Source organism: Pinus tabuliformis, chromosome 2_2, assembly GCF_031772625.1.
Source record: "Pinus tabuliformis cultivar Carrire ecotype Pingquan chromosome 2_2, CPIR1, whole genome shotgun sequence".
Classification (NCBI taxonomy): Eukaryota; Viridiplantae; Streptophyta; class Pinopsida; order Pinales; family Pinaceae; genus Pinus; species Pinus tabuliformis.
In genome coordinates this window covers 1,156,024,445-1,156,048,457 of record NC_142300.1, presented here as the reverse complement: position 1 = coordinate 1,156,048,457, position 24,013 = coordinate 1,156,024,445, and the positions used below count along the sequence as shown (strand labels likewise).

Below are 24,013 nucleotides of genomic sequence, written 5' to 3'. Positions count from 1 at the left end.
GAACTCTCTCTACTCTATGCAACAAAAATGAAAAAAAACACCATCAAATCCACTCAAAAATCTTTGATAAACAATGGGTTATAGAAACCGAAGCAAAAACAAGAAAAAAACCAAAACAAAATGGCCAAATTTGGTGCCCATACCTGGAAACCACGGTTTGCCGGAGAAATTTGATCCAATGATGAAGTTCTCTTGCTTGGGATGCTAAAATCTCCAAGCTCCCTCCTCCTCTCCCCTAGTAGACGCGTTCCAAGGTTTCTCTCCTCCTCAGCTCTCAATCCACCAGGGTTTTTCTCCTCCTCAGCTCCCAATCCATCAGGGTTTTTCTCCTCCTCAGCTCCCAATCCACGCCGCTGTCGCTGTCTGTTCAAAATGAAAAAAAATTCATTTTTGCCTTATGAAATCCGCTGTCCGCCACCCCCACGATAATATCAGATCGAATCGCAATTATTACGAATTAATCGCGATAATTTGAAGTTAGTGCGATAATTTCGCGATTTTTTGAGAAATTTTTTTCGTAGTAATCGGGCGATAATGTTGGCATTTTCAAAAAATTAGGATTTTTTATTGTTATCGCGATAATATTGCGATTTTTGCAACACTGCAGAAAACCCAAAAATTAGCCAACAAACGTAGGTAGATTAAAAGCTATTTCAAATTATTGCTTAAAGGGAACAAGCAAGCTTGTTCCTCTTAGAGCAAGGCTGACCACTGTTGGGACAGTGGTCCAATGTTAAGCCTAATGCTTTGATATTCAATGATAAACCCAAAAAGGTAACCAAGAAATGATTTGAGATTTATAGGATGGAGAGAAGCAAATCTTGAGGGGCTCAAAGCCCTCTTTTGGTTGATCTTTTGGAAAACTTGGATGGCCTTTGTCAACTTTGGATTGAGGCTCCTTAGCCTTCTTGGAGATGGATGGTTTAGCCGAAAACTTCACCACCTTCAAGTATGCAAGGCAACCTGTAACACTTAAACCACAACACTTGCAAAACAAATGATTAGTGAGCCCTTGAGACTTTTCTCATATGATGGCAAGGATTGGCTTATTGTTCAACCAAGAACACATAACCCTAAGCCAAGGCTAGTATATGAGCAAATGTCGAAGAGGATATCCAAATAATTGGATTCCTCTCCCCTAGGCAACAGTGCCTTTGTGGGCTAGGCTCTGAAAGAAATAACTTGCAAGCAAACGAATAAATCATGAACACAAAGACATATGAACCATTGGAAACAATACAAGGTTACATGCCAAAGCTAAGTATGAATCCACAACCCAAGAGAATAGACCTCCAAAAAGCCTGTACATTATTGATCAAAATATTAGTGTACAAATGAGCAACATTTTCCCAAGCACTATGCTTCAAACCATGAGAATGAGAGAGCCCAATGGGTCTCTTTGTACAAATTTGGGAGCAAATCACAATGAAGATCCAATATAACAAGTGGTAACAGTAGTGTGAATCCTAATGCAAAGAGGTGAGAATACCAATGCATCGACCTCTCCAAGTGGCAACATAACTATTGTTGGAGTGCTGTAGGTGGCACCTAAGAAGAATGGCATAGGAGTAGACTGATTTAGTGGCTGGCAGCGTAGATTATCCTGTTGGCTGAGTGAGTTTGAGAGCTGCCACATGTGAAAACACTGGAGTAGAGGGGGATCACAACTCAATGAAATCTGGGCTGATATGTCAACCAATCTGCCCTCCAACTGATGCTTAAACTGGGTCTGCGTATTAACCAAGGAAGTTGCCAGCATAGCATATGTAACTCGTCTTATCTGCCTGTCAACTGAAGTGAAGCAAGTGGAGTTCTCAAGTGGAGACAAGCTCCAACAAAAGCTGAGTTAACTGATCTTTAAACTGCCAATCAAATTTGTGAGGATCAAGAGGATTTCGGCCTGCCAAATCAGCTGATTTGACCTCTTAACTGGCTGCGAACTCGACCCTCTTGAGGCCCCACTTCAATGTGATGATTTGGCTGCCTAATCAGCCTTCCAACTTGACTTTAACTTGAGTTTAAAGGCCACATATTTTTCCCTATCCTTTTGTCTTGGGAAAAATAATAAATGTGTCCAACATTTATTGAATTTTTTAATTTCCTTACCACTTAATGCTACTAACTTAGGAGATGTGGATTTTGAGGGGGTTTTTATTGATTTTTTGACACCCAAAGTGTATCTTAGGAGAATTATGGGATGGAGAGCATGATTTTCAAGTACTTATACTCCCCCAACATCTTCTAGGCTCACTTATTTACAATTTTATATAGAAAATAATTAAAAATCCCGTCTTGCAAGAATTTTTAATAATTAAAAAAATCCTAATCAAATTCCGCGACACTTTATATATTTCCTAGTATGGTAATATACATCGACTCTAGGCATTAGGATGGACCCATATATGACTCACATAGCTATTGACTCGGCGACCTCTATAAGATTCGTGTAAGACTCGGCAAAATACAGAAAAAAAAGAAAAAAAAAGAAAAGAAAAAATGAATTTTGAGGGTCTTCACCGGTCTTATGCGACTCTTATGAGGGTTAAATGCAGGTTCAATGCGGGTAGACGGGTTTAATGCGAGTATTCATGAGTATGGGTAAGAACTGCAGGTTCTATGCGAGTGGCCCGTCTCACTATAAGACCTGTCAAGACCCGTAGGTCTTATAAGGGTCGTGCTACAATGGAGGAGAGAGAAGGGGTCAACAAATGTCCTGTTCACTTTTGGATTTCTGAAAATTTTGATTAGTGCCTTGTACATCGAGCCATGGGGTCTTTAGATTCTGCTTGGTACAACCTATTGAGAAATGTAACTAGTATCTTCATAATTGTATTTAAGTCATGATGTAATATATATTTGTCAAAAGAAAATGAAAGTCTATTATAAAGAGAAAATTATTTATAAGCATGGTTTTCTTGCTTTGTTTATTTTGTTTCTAGGTCAAAAGCTTCCATTGAAGGCTTCTAGGGTTTATGTCATGAATCTTAGTTCTTGTAATTTGGAAATAAGCAGCTACTCGACCTCATTTGGACATCCAATAAAGCAAGTTCGATCTGCAGTTGCCGGAGAAAGAAAGAAGAGCAAAATAACTAAAGAAGGAGAAAACCCTAGCGAAGAAGAATGATACATTTATCAAACATAAGGAAGCCAGAATTCTCTCTTTTTTGCCACACGTGTGAGTTTTTGGTCTGTTGTAGGAGGGCCGAAGTTGCAAGCTTGCAGTAGGGCTGAAATTTTGTAGCTGGAGGACCGAAAATCTAAGTTGTTGCAGGATTGAAGCAGTTTGACTAAGGTTGATTATTGAAGTTTGTCTACTCATCTTGGGAGGCTGACTTGGTGGAGTAAGGAAGGTCTTTTGGTCTGGTCAAAGGTCTTGGTTATCTCATTTAATTTGGTTCTAACGAAGAGGAGAATTTTTGGTTTTTCCCCTAGAAGAGGGTTTTTAGCTCTGACTGAGAGCCTATATCTTGTGTCCCTGTTGTGTTGATCTTCATATTTTTTTTTGATAGTTGCTTGATGACAAGAAGATAAAAGAAGAAACTAATAAAGATCACTAAGTAATCACAAGTAATTATCAAGTTAAAAGAAATCTTTCTGCCTTTCTGATTTTCTAACACAACCTAGCAGATATCAGGACAAAAGGATACAACTAGTATGAGTATAATGTGGGAGTGCAAAGTTGCAAACACAACTCCTAGAAAATGCCAAAGCTAAATCTAGGATAAAATTAAGTAAAGAAGGATACAATAATGGAATAGCCTCATTGACATGTATATAACTGGGGATATCCTTGTAAATTTTAACTTTCAATATTTCAAGTGAAGTGAATTATGTCGGGGAAGATATGTTTTGGATGGATGAACTTTTTTTGGATCGGTGAACTGACGTTTGGATGAATAGTGTTATTTATTGTGAGTATTATCTTCCATTTTGCTATAATTGTTGGATCAGGGTTGTATTTAGCCTTCTTAATAAATGCTATATCTTTTTATGATCTATGGTTACTTCATATGCAAACTTTGTCATCAAGTATCCATCATGGTAACTAGATTGCATTCCTTGACCTTAAGTCTCCTACTTTGGAAAGCGACTAGGGGTAGATTGAGAAGTCTTTCCCTCTTTCCCTCTCCATCGAAGGTCTTCAGCCATTTTGACTGATTCCTTGTTTGACTCCATATGCCCAAAAATTCATAGATAAGCCAAGGCACTGATCCCTCATTTTCCATCACTTTATACTTTTTTATAAATCAATAAATTCAAAGTAGCATGATTTTAGGAATCTGTTTGAGCATCCCCAAGGCCTATCTTGAGCTACCGGTTCTTTGATCCCCCCTCCCCCCTGCTTCATTTCACCCAGAGCCATACATCATTGAAGATTATTCTGGGTTGTCTATATAGCAGGGTCCTTGGAGGGTATTTAGCCCAAGAATCCTAAGGTTACTTAAATCTCCAGAAACCTGCCGGGGAAGCCTCCCTTGTGGGGATAACATCCTGTCCACTAAACAGCAGGGGGATTCGCTACTGGGGTGACAGTGGTGGTGGATCCCATTGTTGCCAGGGATCTAGTGCAGCCTAGCACTAGGGTGCTAGATCTTGTGGTAATAGGAACTTAGGTTGGAAACACATTGTCACGCCTATTAAGAAGCAATCTGAATGTTCTTCCATAACTAAGCTGCTAGGTGCAGGGATACAAAATTTTAGATCTGTTTTAGGGAGAGGGATCCATCTAGAATAATTTCTTATCTAAGGAAATAGAGGCCCGAGGGTTGTTGAGCATATTGTTTAAGTAACTGCTTTTGTTATGCTTTAACATTGATCAACATTTTAAACTGGTCAATGCCAACATTTCCTTATAATTGAATGCATGGTCTTGGATTAACTAAGTGTTATCAGGTTAGTGCTAGCATACATATGAGAGAAGATTATTTAATAACAGACTCCAGAGGAAGAAGCATGTCATCTCATGTTATATTTAATATAATGTATTTTCAGTTTTTGTTTACAGAATAACAATCAAGAAATTTACCTTAAAAGTTTTTTTTTGGTTGGCTAACACCCATGGGGGGATTTGAACTGGTGACCTATAGCAAGGAGTTCCTTAACAATTCACCCATTCACTGTCAATCTAAAGCCCTGTGGGCTACCTTAAAGCTTTTTACTTGATAAAATGATTTAAAATGTTTGCTGGATTGATACAGAGCAAAACTCTGTTGTAGTTTGTTGAAACAAGCAGTAGCTGGGATTCTTAACTATCTGACAGTAATGTTGCTTCCATGTGTGCATTTATTTTGGAGAGTTTAATTACATTGTATGTGAAAAAAATATTAAATTTGTCTATAGCTTGCATGTTGATTGGATGTTCTAATGGTTCGTCTTAACTTGATTATCTTTGACAGATGCTTGATATGTTGGAATTGTGTCCATCACACATAGCGGTAATTTTTCTAATCCATCTTATCCTAAGTGAGGTTAGTCAAGGGGCAACATAATCGCAGTTATTTTTGCTGTAGTCATTTTGAGAAGAAATGTGAACTTCTGTTATTTTGCCTTTATGTTTCACTGTCAAAATTTTCAGCTAGAAGCATTTATATGGGGATAATGAATAGTATGTCTGATTTGCTTGCCAGCAGCAACAATTTTTTGCTACGATTTCTGCTGGATGCTTTTATCTAGAAGGCACAAGTTTATTTTTCCTAATTATTTCTTTTATTTTCATAAACGAAAACGGATGGTAGGAAATTGTAGCCTAACAGAACATACTGAAATTTGTACTAAATTGTCTGAAATTAATGTGTCAGTCCTGTTAGTTTTGCCTGAGAAAAATGATCTCACATGGAGAGAAGGCATAATAAAAATGCTTTTATTAAAATGTAGAGTCGAATTTACAAAACATCGAATACATATTTAACAAGTATTCTGAAGTAACTGAAATTTGTCTATAACATATTCCAGATAATTGACTAAACACACATGTTACAAGATACACATCTTTACATGTGCCCTCGATTTGTAAAATTTATTTGAGTGACGATATTACCTAATGCCTCCCACTCCACAACATACAAATACTCATAAATCAAAACATAAGGTTTTCGATAAAGAATGACTTATGACAGAACAACAAAGTATAAAAAACATCTTGGGACCAGCTATTGGTCTTCTCTTGCTGCATTGAAATTTAAAATCGGTGTTCCTCCATTGGATTTCATCACTCTTTTTGTTGAAAGTAAAGCTTTTAGCTTGGTGTCTAATTCCCCTATGCAACCAACAATAAATATATAATTATAAATATAAATAATAATAAATTAATTAATTATATGAAAAGTCAAGAGGCATGTAGCCTTTCACCTTGTGACTAGTCAATGCTATGAGTAAACTGTCATGAGGTTTATTGTATCATTCATTTGATTTTTATCAATCAATATATTTTATACAGAATAACTTTCTTCAATTATAAACGTGAACTGTTTATGTCATATTTGGTATCAGAGCCTCATTGTTTGATCCCCAGCCACTGGCCACATTTAATTTATCAAGGTTTCTCTGACTTGGATCTTTGATCACTTTGGCTTTTGGTCTTTATAAATACAACATTGTGTTGAAGAATTCACCTTCATACATCAAGTTTATCTAAAAATCACGTTCTGCCAACGATTCAGTTATTAAAAAAAGAGAAAAAAGAATAGAAAAAAAGAGAAATCACAAAATATAATGAGGCCACAAAAACTTAAAAAAAGAAGAAAAGAGAAAAAAGAAAGAAAGAAACTGCTGCAGATTCGAGAAAAGATGTGCAGAAGTACCCAATTACTGTCATCAAAGGCATATCCAGTGTTTTTGGCAGCCAATGCAGAGGGATCGAGAGTATTATCAATCCAAAATCTAGAGGTTGCAAACATTAAAAACGAAATTCCTCAACACAGGGGTCATGGCCAGTCAGCACTATCATTTTTTGGTTAATATTGAAGGTAACTGCCACTATATTTATACCAGTCGAGTAGCTTCCATTGGTTTACAAGTCATTTCCTGTAACAAACAAAGTTCGTATACTCAAAGGAATGCTCTGATACCATTGTAACGAACAAGGTTCGTATACATTGAGGAATGATCTTTAGAATACTTCGAAGACAAAGACATCCAGTGTAGGACAATGTATTTTGAATATTATATAAAAGATTTGATGAGATGATGATGAATGTTACAAATGAGGTCTGCTTATATAAAACATTGCCTTCCTCTTCAAAAAGCTTTGTCCTCAAAGCTTACTGACGAAAGGGCTTGATCTCTTTTCCCATTTCGAATATCTTCTCGTATTAGTACTTTCATCTTTGTTGACACAAGATGATACGATCCTCTGAGAGAGAAGCAAAATTGTTGGATTGAGAATGGATCTGACCATCCTAGATTAATCTTCTGTGGAATCTTCCGATCATTGAAAATTTATAATGAATTGTTATCATAGGACTGGATTCTGCAAACTTCAGTATTCCTTGGAACATAAATATGTTGTTTCCATTCTGAATGGTTCAAATATGTAGACTGACTTAGTTGTCTGCTCTTGTGATTCAAATGTCGATAAGGAGTTCTTGCGGTTTGATTTTGCCCTAATCTGTTTGTGGTGATTTCCTGATTTACTTTAGGTACTGTTGTTGTTGAGTTGGCTACTGAATTGTCACTTGGAATTTCCATTGTTTGAACTGCAACGTTTGAATATGTTTTAACTTCTATTGGTTTCTCATCTTTTTGAGTTGTGATATTGACTAGATCAATATTTGATTCTTTATCTTCAACTTGGATTGCTACGACTGGAGACTTCAATACTTCTTCTTGAATAAGTTGTTCTAACTTGTCATTTAGTGACTTCTTGTCACTTTTAAGCTTCTTTATTTGCGTAAGAAAGTTTTGGTTATGATTCCTTAGATGTAAAAGCTCTTCGCCTTCTGGATTGTTGACTTTATTCTTAGTATCCTCATCTTTTAAACTTTCGATTTGTTCTAATAATGTTTGATTAAGGTTCTTTAAATGTATTGTTCTGATAAGCTCTTATTGAGTTCTTTCCTTGTGGCCTTAGCTTTTTTGACTTGTTCGAGTAGTTTTTCATTGTGATCTTTGAGGTGCGAAATTTCTCTGTCTTTACTGGAGATAACTTCTTCAAGCTCTTTCTACTTCTTTGGTATGGTTTTTTTATTACCTTGAAACATCAATTTCAGAATATTCTTAAAGTCTTCTGATGAGCGTGTTATCGATTTTGACTTCATGGTTATGTCCTGGAAGGTGATTATCTTCTTTTTATAAGGAAACATCAATTTTTTTTTTCTCTACGTTTAACATGAACGTATCCAATTCTTTTAACCAAGGTTGACTAAGAATTATGTTGATCTTTGGGTTAAACATAGTTACGACACAAAATTGAGAGTCATTCATAGTGGTCAATTATTACTTGTAAATCATTAATTTCAAACTTGTTTTCGCCAAAAGTATTTGTTCTTTCTCCTATGTTTAACTCTGGAATTAAAAGTTGATTCGCCAAATTAACATTGACGTAATTTTTCTCATCACTTGTGTTGATAGCGATATTAATCACCTTCCCTTGGGTATTCCCTTTTAATATAACTGATCTACAATTTGCAATTGAAAGACCATTATAGGAAAACCGTCCTTCTTATCCAAATTAGACTCCATTTTTTTCTCTTCTCTTCAATGATATTTTGCTTTGTCGAGATGAACCTTTACTGTTAATTCAAATATTCTTCAAATTCACCCTTCCTTTTAACCTATATAATATTTTTTTTTATATCTCTTCTTGAAACGCAAAGAATTAAATATTTTTTTTTTCAATATTATTATTATTATTTTTTTTCCCAATTATATATTTTTTTCATAACTCTCCAACTTCTTTTTCTACTTTATACAAGTATTTTATAATTTCTTCCCCTTTTTTAAAACGATATTATTTTTATATAAAACTAATACCTTAATAACTTAATTAATATTTAATATCTATGTACATTTTTTATCAAATGGTGTGAGTTAAGGTATTGAGAAAACGGTGTCAATTTACTTGCAACTGTATCGATTGCAATATGGATGGATCAAACAGTGTATGGATTTCTTAAAATCGGATCTGCGGTGATGTGCACGGTGGTAGAGGTAGTTGTGACTTCAACAAAAATGGTGGAGCGATGACAAAGGAGAAGGCCATTGCAATGAAGGGAGGGTAGTCGGTCACTGAGTCACAGTAGTAGCGACTGAGAGGGCATCGGTGGTGGCGGCTGAGGACGATATCGCCGGTGGTAAGTGGAATGCAGTGGGATGATGGTTGTGGTTTGTGTGGGTCAACGATGGTGACATTGACGTAGGACAGAGGACGGAGGCAACAATGGTGTTATGGTTGTGATGGAACAGGCAAATGCGGAATTGGTGCTGATACGACGATTTTTGCAGTGGTGGAATTATCGACGTACTTTTGGTGTGCGATGTCGGCAACAATGGAAAAATGGGCAGTAGTCAGAAAATTATGTACAAAGGGCCTTCGTGGCACTGTGTAGATGACAATATATATTGTGGCTACGACTTGGGGCTTGCATGTAGTAGGAGGCTCCGGTGGTGTCTATGGCCCATTTCACAACCCGACGACAGTGGTTGATCGAGAGTCCACTGGGGTGGCGTGGTTTTGCACGGGTGGCGACATTTATTTGTAGGCGTCGAGGCTGTGCGGCATAATGTGGCTTCCGTTGTTGATGGTACATACAATTTTTATTTTTATTTTCTTCTATCTTATTTTTATGACTCTTTATTTCGGATATTAGAGTCCATTTTTTTTTATAATTTTAATTTATAATATTTTTTTTGAATTTTTTTAATAATATTTTTTGACTCTTTTTTAATTCTTTTTATATAACTTTTTATTTTTTATTTTTTTATATATATATATGCTTCACTTATATATATATATATTTTTTAATTTTTAATTTTTTAATGGCGAAAGCCCTGATAGCGAATCCAGTAGAATGGAGAATCTCCAAGATTGCTGTAGCGAAACACTTAAATCATGACGACAACAAGGTTGACGATAAGTTGATGGCCAAAGGCTGGGATCTGCCAACGTGGTTCTAATATCAATGTAACGAACAAAGTTTGTATACTTAGAGGAATGCTGTGATACCAATGTAATGAACAAGGTTTGTATACTCAGAGGAATGATCTTCAGAAGACTTCGAAGACAAAGACATCCATTGTAGGACAAGTAAGTGTATATTGAATGTTGTATAAAAGATTTGATGAGATGATGATGAATGTTACAAATGAGGCCTACTTATAGACCTAGGCAGATGCCTCTACATGCCTTTTCATTACTAATGACTATTTAGTTAACCTTGTTATGATTATTATTGTTTACATTAATTTTATTTTTTTATGAATTATATTCATAGCATTGCCATTTCTAGACTCCATTGTCACAAGTTTTATAGTGGCTGTCTGTCTCAAGAATTGCCACAAAAATAGATTGGACGTCTTAGTGGATATGCCACGAGGTTTTCAAAGGTCGTGCAGTTTGTATCAATCGTGTTACTGCCCAAACTATTTTCTTACAATATTCTTAACCATCACATCACTCATCGTGGCTAATCTCCATCTCTTGGCTTAATTCATCTTGGTTACCTTGGGCGGATATGCTGCCACCGTTCTAGATATTAGGGTGATTTCTCATAACTGATACAAGAAAGAAATATTTCAGGAGTATTGTTAATCCAAACTTGTGGGTCAACATTACACTAAAGAACATCAATGCAAGAGTTGCGACCAATGAACATGTATCACTTGTACATTCAAACATTTATATATAGATATTATTTATTCCATGATGAATATTCTCATATTCTATATATTTTGAGTATTTTTGTGTGTGAATTTATCACATTTGGTATCAGAGTGTGAACAAACTCTATTGTACACAATGTATATATTACAATTTAGAAGAGATGGAGTTTGACAAGGAGGAACATCAATGTACTGCAAGTCTAAGCACTGCTTTTGATCCAGTGAATATATTTCTAACTACCTTCCTATATGATTGAAACATTGTAGAGACGTGGTTGGAGAAGAATCTATGGAACTTAACTATCCCTCACACTCACAATTTTTTTGTTGTGATATAACATCCAACCCTTATTGCACGACTCTTATAAGACCTGCGAGTACCCATGGGTCTTGATGGGTTCTATAGCGAGACGGGTCACTCGCATAGAACATGCGTTATCTACTCGTAGCTTGCAAAACCTGTATAGAACCCGCATACCTGTATACTCGTGAGACCCACATTTGACTTGCATATGACCTGTGGAGACCCTCATAATTCGATTTTTGTTTTGGAGATAATGTGGAGGGAAAGGGAAAATGGAGGGAAGAAAACCCTTTATAAGCACCTCCCTACCTCCCATTTGTCATTCACTTGTCATGTGAGTGTTTGACTCATTTCTATGATTGTTGAGTGACACCCTTGCACAGTGAAGGAGCTCTTGCAAGAGGCTAAAGGAGGCTTCATTAGATCAGACCCAACTTCATCACAGCCAGGTAGGCTTCATGACCACCTTGATTGCTTATTTGAATTTTTCTTTTTTGTTTTCATGTATTTTTTCTTTGGTTTCAATTTTGTTTTTTCATTTTTATTAATTGAGTTTTTTTTCATGTAATTTTTTTCGTTGTTTCAATTTTTTTTTGGGCCTTGTATGGCTAAGAAACTCAGCTCGAGCCAAAAATAATAAAAAATTGAAACAAACAAAAAAAAATTTAAAAAATTTGAAACAAAAAAATTACATTTAAATTCTTGAATTTAGATTCCAAAATATCAATTAAATTAAAAAAATATTTTTTTTCTTCTAGATTCCATCACCATGCCACCAAAGGGTTGTAGAAAGTTTATTGATCTGGCATGGACACTATTGATCACTGGAGTGGCACCTGAAGATTTTTCGAAGACTCCATGCCCAAGGATGTACCAAAGGCTGTTTGTACCATCAAAGATCATCATATTACCAGAGTTTTTCAACTCTACTTCTTCTTCTTATCATTTTCTGTTGTACTCAAATTCCACAATCCCTGCGGGGACAATGTAAAAGTGATGCTAGTATGAGGAGTCGAGTCATGTAACAGGCCTGGGTAGCCTGGGACCTTGTCATCAAGTGAGTATTACTCTGGGAGGTTTTTTTTCACTTGGTTAATTATCATCTCCTTACAAGGACTTAATAATTAATTGAGTTTTTTCCTCCAAGCATACCCCCAAAGTCGGAGTATGACTTTATTGCGAGGCCTTGGGTGAGTCCTAGTGTCTAAAGTCATTGTATATTACCATAATAGATCACTCGTAAAGTTTTGTGGAATTTGATTAGTTTTAGGGGGTCATTTCTAAATTTTTAAAATTCCCCGCAGGGCGGAAATTGGAATAAAATTTGTATATGAAATGTAATAAGTGATGTTTAGAGAAGTTATATGGGGTATGAGTAATAAAGATTACACCTCTCACCCTCAATTTTCTACTATGACACACTTTGAGGGGTTAAAAATGTGTTCTAGACCCTCAAAACCCACTTTTCCCAAGTTTAGTGGGAAATCTTGTAATAAATTAAACCATAAATAAATTAAATGGAGAGAAATAAATTTCCCCATGTGACAAAATGACACGAAAATGAATTGGAAATTATCTCAAGTGAAAGGAATGAGTCAAAGGACAAGTTAGAGGATGATTTGACACCCTACATAATAAATACATGGCCCACACAAAGAAATCAAATTTCTTGACATAAATGCAGCAGCTAGTGACTTGGAAAATCGAATTTATTGGGAGTTAATGCACATGGGAGACATTGGAAATATATTGATTGAGATATTCTTGGGAGTTTGTCTCCACTTATTTTCCCTCTCCTTCACACTTGGCATCATCACCTCTACATCGAATTTGCTCAAGGAGGGACCACGCAATTCATCAAGGGATCTACACTGAGCTCATTGGAAGCATCTACATGAGGTGGCATCACATGGTTTGTTCTTGGAGTTGGACTTGAGTTAGCTCCTTGATTACTTCACACTTGGATTTGCTCATCTTCACACATGTGAAATTCGATTTTGCTTGAGGATCTCATGGTGCCACATATGGAATTCGATTTACCTTGGTGTCTCTTCACTCCTCCACTTGGAATTCGATTGTCTCTCCTGGGATCTTTTCCATGGCCATTTGTCACTTGGTTGCTACATTGGGATTTGCTTCCATCTCTCTATATAATAGAGCTTTGAGCTCTTATATTGTATCTTTTGTTACTAGCTATTGTGCTTGGGGAAACGCTGCTACTTTGTATACTTTTCAAGAGCTTTAATAAAAAGACTTTGGGGGTCCATTCATGGGTGTTCTTCCTTTGGAGAATGGTGCATTGTGAGTTATTGGTACAATATTTCTATGTTTTGAATTATTTCATTTTCTATATATTCTTATATACTCGCTAGTGCATAGCTATTTTGTATTAGCATTTGATTTGAAAGTACGCTCTAGAGTTTGAAAGTTCTAGTTTATTTTCAAATAAATTTCTAGAAGTTTCAATTCATTATTTGCTTAACTAAATTTATATGGACTAATGTTTGATTTGGGTATTGTAGAAGAATTTCTGCTGGATCAAGCGTGAGGGGAGGTCTTTGGGAGACCAACCCACTCTTGTAGCATCTTCAAAGGAATTCTCATTAGTTTTTTGGATTCACTTAGTTTATCTTATGAAAAGTGTCTTGTAGGGATTCGTTTGGGCATAATTTGTATACAAATAATTATTTTAAAAATTTAAATCTTTAAAATAGTGCTTCATTGATTCATATTAGCTATTTGAGAGCTTTTCTAAGCTAAACCAAGTGATGGGGTTCACTCCTGTTGTCGTTCGGATTGTATAGGCACCACGACAACCGCTCATGGCGGGGGTTATAACTTATCACTATGATCCCTGCCCACTCCGTTCTAGTTGTCTCCCAACAACAGACTATGGAGGGTACTCCCTATGGAATGAGATGAAAGAAAACAAGTTGGGATGAGTGGCCTAGCCACTTGGTAGACTTATAGCAAGATTAATGATTAGATTAGATTTTTTAAATATGAGACCAGTGCCTTATGGAGTCACAATTCTTGCTTAATGTAAATTGAAACCAAGTAACCAGATGGACACCCGCTGCTTAAATGATTGGCTAACCTATATGATGTGCAAATCCTAGGATCTATGTGTGATGCAATGATCTTGGTTATTTTTAGTTATATGCCTAGTCTAAATAGAACCTCTCCCCTAACTGTTTTGAGAAACAATCTTCAGAGTAGGTTGTGAAATGGAAGCCAACGGGAAGCAGGTAGTGGCCTGATTAACAATACCTCCCCCTATGTTCCGCCCACCCAGTGTCTCTGGCGCTGCAAAGGCTGTCGCTGTGACAACTGCAAGGTCATTGTGTTAACCACTAAGAAGAGTTGAATCTCTTAGGCTAATTGGAAAAGGGTTGCCCTAGATTTCTATCAACCTAGCTTATGCTAGGAGGTAAATTTTAATGCAATCTAGAACTAGGATGCTTGTTCAAGAGATTATGAGTGAAACTTTTAGGTGAGATTACTTAAGTGTTTCTTTAAGTACCTATTTATTTTTTTCCACAGATATGATGTTAAGTACTTCACAATGTTTAAAATAGGGAATCTCAAGCAAAAGACAAGTGTTAGATTTTGACAGTGCCAACAAGAGATAAGATATCCACAGGATGCGATTGCTTAATGAATATAGATCCACAATTGATAAACAATAGAGCAACAACTAACCAATGATTTAGTATGATAAGCTAATGACCATTATCCACAAAGGACAATAAGATACCAAGTGTTCTTAGCCAATATTCCTCAACACGATATGATTTATCAATTTTCAAGTTAAGAACACTCAGATGCAATCTAGATCACCGCAAAATAGATGCACAACTGCCACTTGGATTAGAGAGACTTAGGAACAATTTATGTACTTAAACCAAAGATTTGAAGTGTGCTTAGAGAGTGAGCTTATTGGATGTGAATTTCAAACCTTATAGCATACAAACTCACAAGGAAAACACAATGTTAGTCACTTCCACGATGTCAATGCTAGGAACAATATACAATAGAGTGTAAGACTATAAGAGCACTTATGCAATTTATGTTCCAATGATCTCACAATGAGCTATAAGTGACTATTATGACAACAATGAAAGATTTGTAACAACAACAGGTAAATTAGCTTTATATGGCCAATTTAAAGTGCAAATACTTTCGCAATGTAATGAAAAGAAACCCAATTATCAAATCAAACTTTGCCAACTCAAAAATTTGGATAGAGTAGCCTTTCAAATATATAATTTACCACTATTATATCATATTTGTTATGCAGAGATGTCAGTCACCAAAACTTCTAGATTCATGCCAAGCTATGATTGCCCAACTTATGCAATTTATTCCTCAATATGCCAAGCAACTTACGAATGATTTTTTAGGCCAATTTAGTGTAATGTTCCAAACTAGGGAAAATAGTGCTACGCAAAGCAAATAATAAAAACAACACCATAAAATTGAAACATTTAGTGCACAACCATAAAAAGTCCAGGAATATCCAGCAACTGAGCCATTTTATTATAATCTGGGAGGAAAGGACAATAATGTGGAAGTGGTGCACCTGGGCTTGCCTCAATGGCAAGCATGATCAAACCCAGGCGGTAATATGTCAAGCCCAGATGGCACAATAACTGCTACAATGATGCCCTGCGCTGCCCCTGTGAAACTGTGCTGTCTGCTGCAAGGATGCTGCTGGAAACCCCACCTCTGGTGCTCAAAAAATTACGGAAAATTAACCCCGGCCTCTCCACCAAATACTCAGAATAACCCATGAAGGAATTGGCCAAATGTTGACCTCAGAATTTTGGCCCAAATTCCCCTTAGCTCCTCTAGCTGCTGGCTGAGTTGGGACCCCTGTTTGACCCCTTAGATTTGCCCAGAAAATTCTATAAAATTAGGAGTGTGATCCTTGCCCAAAACCCAGAAAAAATCAGAAAGGGTTTCGCTTGGTTCCAACCTTCAAAAATTGACCCTTCATAGCTTGACCCTCCAATTTCGAATTATGTTGTTGTGACTGATTCTGTCAATCTCTGCGCTCCCAACTCCAACAATCCTCCTCAAATGACTCTCCAAGTGATCTCCTACTTCTCTCGGCTAGCTCCAGCTCTACAATTTCTTCCTCCAACTCCCACGTGAGCTCAGTGATGGCTCTCTGCGTAGCCCCAAGTGGCTGTAAATCGAACTGCTCCAATGCAACAACCTCCTGCTCCAAAACTCTCCCGGAAGGTTGATCCTCCACTGTAGCTTCAATGCCCAAACTCCCCCGATAGTTGCTGCTCGGATGAACCCACAAGCAACACCTGCGTGTTCCCCTTCTGCGTCCTCCAGAAACACGCACTGGCTGAGACAAATGCTGAATGATATCACTGTGAAACTCCACTGACTCTCCTCCAAGGTAGTACGGTTTGCCTTCCTAGGGTGGCACTCGAAGTCCACCGAAGCTAGGTTGAGATCTCTGCTCGGAGACACTCATGTGCTAAACAACACAATAACCTGGCTAAGCAGCTCGAGCAACTATGGTTGAGTTTAATATGTTCAAAAGATACCAAATGAGGATGAGCCTCCTCTATTTATAATTTGTGGGCCTCTTTTCCCATGTGGCCCCCCTCCAACTAGCAATTCGACTTTCCCTCCTTAGTCATTCGAATTTCCCTCGAAGGTGGTGCATATTTCCTCATGTGGGTGGCCCCCACGCTATGCCAACAACACATTTCGACCCCTTTTTGCTCAAGTCTTTTCCAAAAATCACATGGGTCCCATGGCCTCCAATATTGTCAAAATTGTAGAATAGAAAAACCTGTAACTATTTAATTTCAGAAGGGGCATTACATTTAGGATGTTTTTATCACTGTTATGAGTTAATTTACTTGCTGAAGTAAAACAATGAGGAAACAAGGGTTAGGAGATCAAGCCCGTAGGCCCTAGGCCTTGAAGTCTACTAGCCCAACTTTTGCAAAATTTTGTCCAATGAATTGATACCTGAAAACACAAGCTTTAGACCAATTTTCTTTTCAAAATGCACCAACAGTCAGTCTAGAAAATTTTTAGAGATAAGCATATGGCAGTTTAGGCCCAAGAGAGGGCAAGAAAGAGGCCAAAAATGAAGGGAAAAGGCCTCAATAGGCCTACGACTAGGGTAAAAGGCCTATTAGGCCTTACGGCAAGCCCAAAAAGGGTTGTTGTTGGGCTTAGGAAGGGCTGAAAGGCCCGTTAGGGGTTGTGACCTAGGGTTTTGAGGCCTTAAGGCCTGCGACACCCTAGGGGAGGCCTCAAAAGAGGCAACCACAAACCCTTTAGGGGTTGCTTCTTAAGGGAGAGGAATGAAGGGTCGAGGAGAGGGAGGAAAGAACTCTAGGGCCCGCGACAAGGGTTAGGAGGGGAGGCCGTAGCCCCTAGGGCTCACGACTAGCCTCTAGGAGGCCTAAAACCCAAACGTAGGAGGCTAAAAGGGTAACGCTAAGGGTTTGGAGGAGAAAACCAGGGCTAGGAGCCTTGAAAACCTTTAAACCCTTGCTCCAAATTTTTTTATGGTTCAACTCTTCAATTTTCCGAAAATTCTTCCGTGGATGGCTCTGAAAAAATTCCTAAAAACTAGGTCTTACTCTCAAGGGCCTAAATCTAGCTCTACTTTAGTCTTTTCACTTGATTCAACCTGCAAAAATGAAAGTACAACACCCAAAACCCAAATATATACAAAATTTATAACCTCAAACCCTAATTAGCAAAAGTAATTTACAAATTAAATTTACAAAATTATTTTAGAAATCATACAAGGGTTTTAAAATAATTTTTTATGGTATTTTTCTTGATAAATGGCTAAAAATGCTTTGGAAACCCAATGCATACTATAGCCTTAGCGAAGATTTAGTCCACCACACAAATATTTGGGATCCAAGTAACAATGATTCCTGCCTAAGTTTGTGAACTTGGAGGCCAAGGACTGAAGTACCGACAAACACTGTATTTATCTGAAGATAACCTGTTAATCACATGGCGAATCAAACCACCTAAGATTAGCCCAAACCTATCAATAACCTGATTTTATCTTCATCTAATGAAAAACATATCTTACCAAAGGCTCAAATGACTCTTTAATTTATAGATCAATTCTCCAAGTGGAAAAATAACGATTAGTTCTTTGATTCACGTCAAAATAATCTTGGCTGTTGAAAAATATTTGATTATATTTTAATCTTGGCCCTTGATTTTTTATTTTTTGAGGAATTTTCGAATTTATCATTTAATTCCATTTTTATTAGCTCAAAATTAATTATTTTGAGCTAATTTCCTCAAAAAATTGACTTTGACTTAACCACCAAAGTCCAAGGGTCCAAATCTTCTTGAAATATACAATATTCCCTTGGTGGAAGACCTTTAAAAATCGATTCCTTTAAGACCCACGAATTTTTCCACTTAGAGAATTAATTTTCTTAAGAGAACTTAATTTGACTCTAATTAATTTATTTTCTGGCTTAGGATTTAATTTTATTTTGCCAGAAAAATTAATTAATTTACACACGAAGGGATTTAATGTTTTTTCCACCCTCTAATACATAATATTTTTACATTTACAACCCTTAAAGGGGGAATACACATTTGGCATAGACCCTCAAGACACATACCCCATTTGTGACACAACATGAGCTAGTAGTCCAAGTGATTTGTAATAAAATAATTTAGCCAACTAGCTTAAATTATTCCCAAATCACTTTTACATTAGACTCGATTAGAACACTAGGACTGACCTAAGATTTTGACGAAGAATTCCATTCTAGCTTTAGGGTGAGGTTGGAGAGAAAAACCCTGCCGACCATCTGTGTTTAGAAACACACATGAGTCATTGAGATGAAAAACCTCCTAGGATGAAATTTTTCGCCAAAATAATAGACTTACTGTAATGACCCATCTACTAGTACAAACAAAATGTGAATTATTAGCATGCATATGATATTTACATATGCATGCGTCGCTTGCACTGCACTAGTATTCATATTAACTTATGAAGAATTTCCAAGCATAAGATAAAAGACATAATTGTTGAAGATACTGAATAAATACCTAACTCACAAAAATATATTGAAATATGTATTTTACCGTGTCGTCATCATAATAGGTAACAATAGAATATTATTCAAAATAAAAAAATTAATACTCTATACCATACAAAATTAAAATGGAATATAAATTCTATGAACAAAAAAAGGGACAAGTATAAATAAAAGGAATGAACATTTAAAAAGGATACTATGCATATTATACAAAAAAAGTAAAATAAAAATAATAAGAATATTGGATAAAGCAAACAAAAGGGAATATAATATGTTATTGTAATATTCCTAATTAGCCATGGCTAATTGGAATATTCGATTTTGCTCAATTTTGCCTTATATAGTTATTTACAAATAAAAAGGTGAGGAAAAGGGGGACATAACTCACCTTTAGAATAAAGTCACTCCCTAGTAGCACAACATTGTGACTTAAAGGGGAGCCAAAGGGGCCAAAGGACCACGCAGAGATGGGGCCCACACAGACACTTGGAGGGACTGCGCAGATGGAAAGGAACACGTGGCAAGAGAGGGACTACGTTGGAGGAGGTGGGCCTAGGGATTGAGAGAGGCCAACGCTATAAAGGAGAGGGGAGCCTCCTCATTTTAGCATTCGATTATGTGCATTTGAGCTAGTCATTTAGACTTGGAGCACGCTGACTGTTTAGCCTGTTTGCAGCACTGTTTAGTGCATTGAGTGTCTCCGTTCGGAGATCTCGCCCTTAGCCCCGGGGGATTTCGAGTGCCTACTCGGACAAGGTAGTTTCCAGCAGTATTTTGCAGTAAGATTGATCTTTGGCATTGTGGAGGAGTTGAGCATTGGAGGACTGCGCAGTCTTGGGAGAGAGGGACGTAGTTCTTTGCGTGGGAGTTCCGGATTGGGGGTTTTGTGGAGGATTAGAGCGGGGAGATTGAGCAAGGGATCAACTCTTGCATATTGGAGGATTTTGGCAGAGTTTCGGGTTGAGTTTTGGTGGATTCTATTCAGTGGCAGCGCAGAGCCTTGAGGGACAACGTAGATCCCCAAGGGGGTGATTTTCGGGGGTCGGCTATTTCAGAAAAGCTTTCTGGGTTTTCTGGGTTTCTTGAGTAGAGTCTGATTCCAAAGTTTTAGCATTTTCTGAGGAGGAGAACAACCCCAAATCCTCATTTGATTTCTAGCAGTTGCAACAACACGACAATTCTCCAGCAGCTTGGACGCAGTTTAGAGAGAGGCCATTCCTTTGCTATTCTTAGTGTATTTCTTCATTTGCCTTATGCAAGTCGAGGTGCCATCTTTCTGATCACCTCCTGTACTCATTCCATTACTCAGTATAATAAAATGGCTTATCATTTCTCTCTGCATTTCTTGAGTATCTGCTTATATTTCATGTTCACATTTTTATATGTTGTACCACTGTTATTTTTATCACTTCGAGTTTCCCAGTCGCTATATCATTAGGACGTGTTTGGTTGGAGTTTGCTTGGGTGTGAGGGATATCCTGGAAACGGGATATTACAGTGGTATTAGAGCATAGATCTGGCTCAGCTTGTGGAGCTAGCAATCTATGACACCGGGGGTAAAGCCCTACATCTATTACAGAGGTAGGAGATACAGAGACACTGGGCGTAGGTTGGAGAACACCTACGGAGAGGGAGATTGTGTTCCAGTGGTGGACGCAGGACAGGAGGAACCTGTGGTGGACGCAGCACAGGAGGAGCTTGTGGTGGACGCAGAGCAGGAGGATGATGGCAGATGAGGACGGGAAGAGATTTGCAGACATGCTCCTCAAATCAGTGCAGGATCTGTCAAGGCAGATCGAGGTGATGGGACAGAGATTCACAGCAGTGGAGGCTAGACAACGTGAGAACTCGGGGGTTTTTCAGGTTGGTGAGGGATCGGGTACATCCCACCATTTTCTAGAGCAGGGTGCCACTCAGCGTGATACTACTCAGCAAATGGCCTCACATGCCCCTACACGCTCTACCATGCCCACTTTTCTAGGAGCAGACACGAGGGCTGGAGCCCAGCAGGAGGCAGAGCCCGGTCACATGGGCGATTATTTTGCAGAGTACCAGGCCTATGGGCAGGAGTTCAGGGATGCTCTCTCATTCAGAGACTTTGTTCAGCTCCAGCGGGATAGTAGACCCCGCGACCATCACAGAGGACACCGACATTATCACGATGGAGACACCCACCGCACAGCTAGTAGATTCCACTTGCCTACGTTTGATGGTTCATCAAACAGTTCGGCAAGGTCTTGGGTGGAGAAGCTGGACATCTATTTCCAGCTTAACCAGATGTCGGAGGTAGAGGCCATCAAGGTGGCGACATTACATTTGGATGGTGAGGCCCAGGATTGGTGGTTCCATGGGATGGTTACACTCGGACATTCCACAGTGACGACATATGCCGAGTTTACCAGGAGATTGATGGAGAGGTTTGACCGGAGGGATCCGGAACAACACTTTGTTGAGCTGACGAGGCTCAAGCAGACAGGGAGCCCAGAGACCTACATTGCAGACTTCTTGAGGATTTCAGTGATGGTGCCAGATCTATCCACAGCACGGAGGATCTACATGTTTGTTGAGGGGTTAGCAGAGCCACTTCAGGGTCTAGTCAGGTCCACTAGACCAGTCACACTCCAGGATGCTATCAGCAGGACCCGGGACTTACAGGATGCCTTACCCAGGACCCGGACACCTTACCCCCAGAGACAGGCTTTCCAGCCTAAGGGGAAAGACGTGAGGATTTCGCCTCTGAAAGGGAATCCAGGACGAGCACAGATTGATGATGACGCCAGGAGGGAGTTGAAGAAGAAGCGGTTGTGCTTTACCTGTCAGGAGCCGTGGGCACCAGGACATAGATGTGTTGCTGGCAAAGCACACTTTATTGAGGTCTTCTCCGAGAGCAGCGGGGAAGAGGATGAGGAGGATGATGTGGAGGCAGGAGATAGTCATGCTGTGCAGGGTCCCTCGCCGCCTCCACCAGCAGCAGTAGGTGGTGCAGCTTTTGCACCTACCGGAGGAGCCCTTGTAGCATTGCGAGGAGTTCCCAAGTATTTGACGCTGCACGTACGGGGGACAGTACGTGGCCAACGAGTATCAGTTTTGGTTGACAGTGGGGCAACCCACAACTTCATCGATGCACAGATGGTTGAGCGGAGAGGTATACAGACAGAGAGCTTCGATGGATTTTCAGTTTTGGTCCCAGGAGATCAGAGCATGGTGTGTGCTCATTATGTCCCAGAGTTATTAGTGACGATGGGCACCTACACACTGACTGACCACTTTTTCGTGGTCAATATTCCGGACACCAACATAGTACTGGGTGTTCAGTGGCTTATCACTCTAGGGAAGGTCACGACATATTGGAAGGCCCTAGAGATGGAGTGGGATGATGAGAAGACAGGGAGGCATGAGAAGATACGGGGATAGCACACATATCCGCCTCAGACTGTTTCGGCTCATCGAATGGAGGCAGTCTTCCGGAAGGAAGACATAGAGTGGGCAGTAGAGCTGCGTGCATCAGAGACAGGGACTACAGGGCAGACGGTGCACCCGGAGATACAGTCCATCCTTGACTAGTATGCCACAGTATTTGGGAAGATTTCGCCGGGACAACAACCGGATCGGGGGTTTGAGCACACCAATGAGCTTGAGCAGGGCATACAGGCAGTGATTACTACCCCCTATAGGCATCCCAAGGCCTATCAGGATGAGATTGAGCAAGCCATTCAGGAGTTGCTGGCTCTTGGGCACATTCAGCCGAGCACAAGTCCTTTTTCTTCTTCCGTGGTGTTGGTGAAGAAGAAGGATGACACATTGAGGATGTGCATTGACTACAGGGCCCTAAATAAGAAGATACTGAAGAACAGGTACCCCATACCCAGGATCGATGAGTTGATGGATGAGTTGAGAGGAGCACGGTTCTTCTCGAAGATTGATTTGAGATCTGGGTACCATCAGATTCGCGTGAAAGAGCAGGACATTCCCAAGACCGCCTTCAGGTGTCACTATGGGCACTTTGAGTTTTTGGTGATGCCCTTCGGGCTAACCAACGCCCCAACTACATTCCAGTCTTGCATGAATCACATCTTCCGCAATCACTTAAGGAAGTTTGTGTTGGTGTTCTTTGATGATATCCTCATTTACAGCAGGACTTGGGAGGAGCATCTCCAGCGCATTGAGACAGTATTGCGCATCTTGGAGGAGCAACAGTTCTATGCCAAACTCTCCAAGTGTGAGTTTGGATTGACAGAGATGTTATACTTGGGACACATCATAGGGGTGGACGAAGTGAGGGTCCACGAGGAGAAGATCAGGGCCATCAGAGATTGGCCGGAGCCGAGAAACATGACAGAACTTCGAGGATTCATTGGCATTTGTACTTACTACTGGAAGTTCGTCAAGAGTTTCTCACAGCTTGCTGCACCCCTGACAGATCTGACGAGGAAGGGGGCATTCAGTTGGTCGGATACAGCGCAGCGAGCCTTTGACAGGCTCAAGGAGGTTATGAGCAGCTGCCCAGTGCTTGCATTGTCGGATTTTACGCAGCCATTTGTTTTGGAGTGTGATGCGTCGGGAGAGGGGATCGACGCAGTGTTGATGCAGGGAGGTCACCCTATAGCCTTTGAGAGCCGGAAGCTCCTTCCGCACGAGAGGTTGTATTCTATATACGATAAGGAGATGTTGGCCATCATGCATGCATTGGCCAAGTACCGGTAGTATTTAGTGGGTAACAGGTTCAGGGTGAGGACTGATCACAACAGCCTTAGGTTCTTTTTGGAGTAGAAGCAGCGACAGGAGAGGCAGCAAAAGTGGATCAATAAGATCCAAGCATATG

At 39.1% G+C, this 24,013-nt stretch overlaps 1 protein-coding gene across 1 annotated transcript in view; it reads left to right on the top strand.

Moving 5' to 3' along the window:
* Positions 1–5,058: 5,058 nt before the first annotated feature.
* The window catches only part of LOC149197497 (uncharacterized), a 265,068-nt gene continuing 246,113 nt past the window's right edge, over positions 5,059–24,013 (top strand). The window contains exons 1-2 of the mRNA XM_089408710.1: positions 5,059–5,076; positions 5,397–5,435. Coding sequence (XP_089264836.1) covers positions 5,059–5,076; positions 5,397–5,435 — 57 coding nt within the window. The remainder of the gene's footprint in view (positions 5,077–5,396; positions 5,436–24,013) is intronic.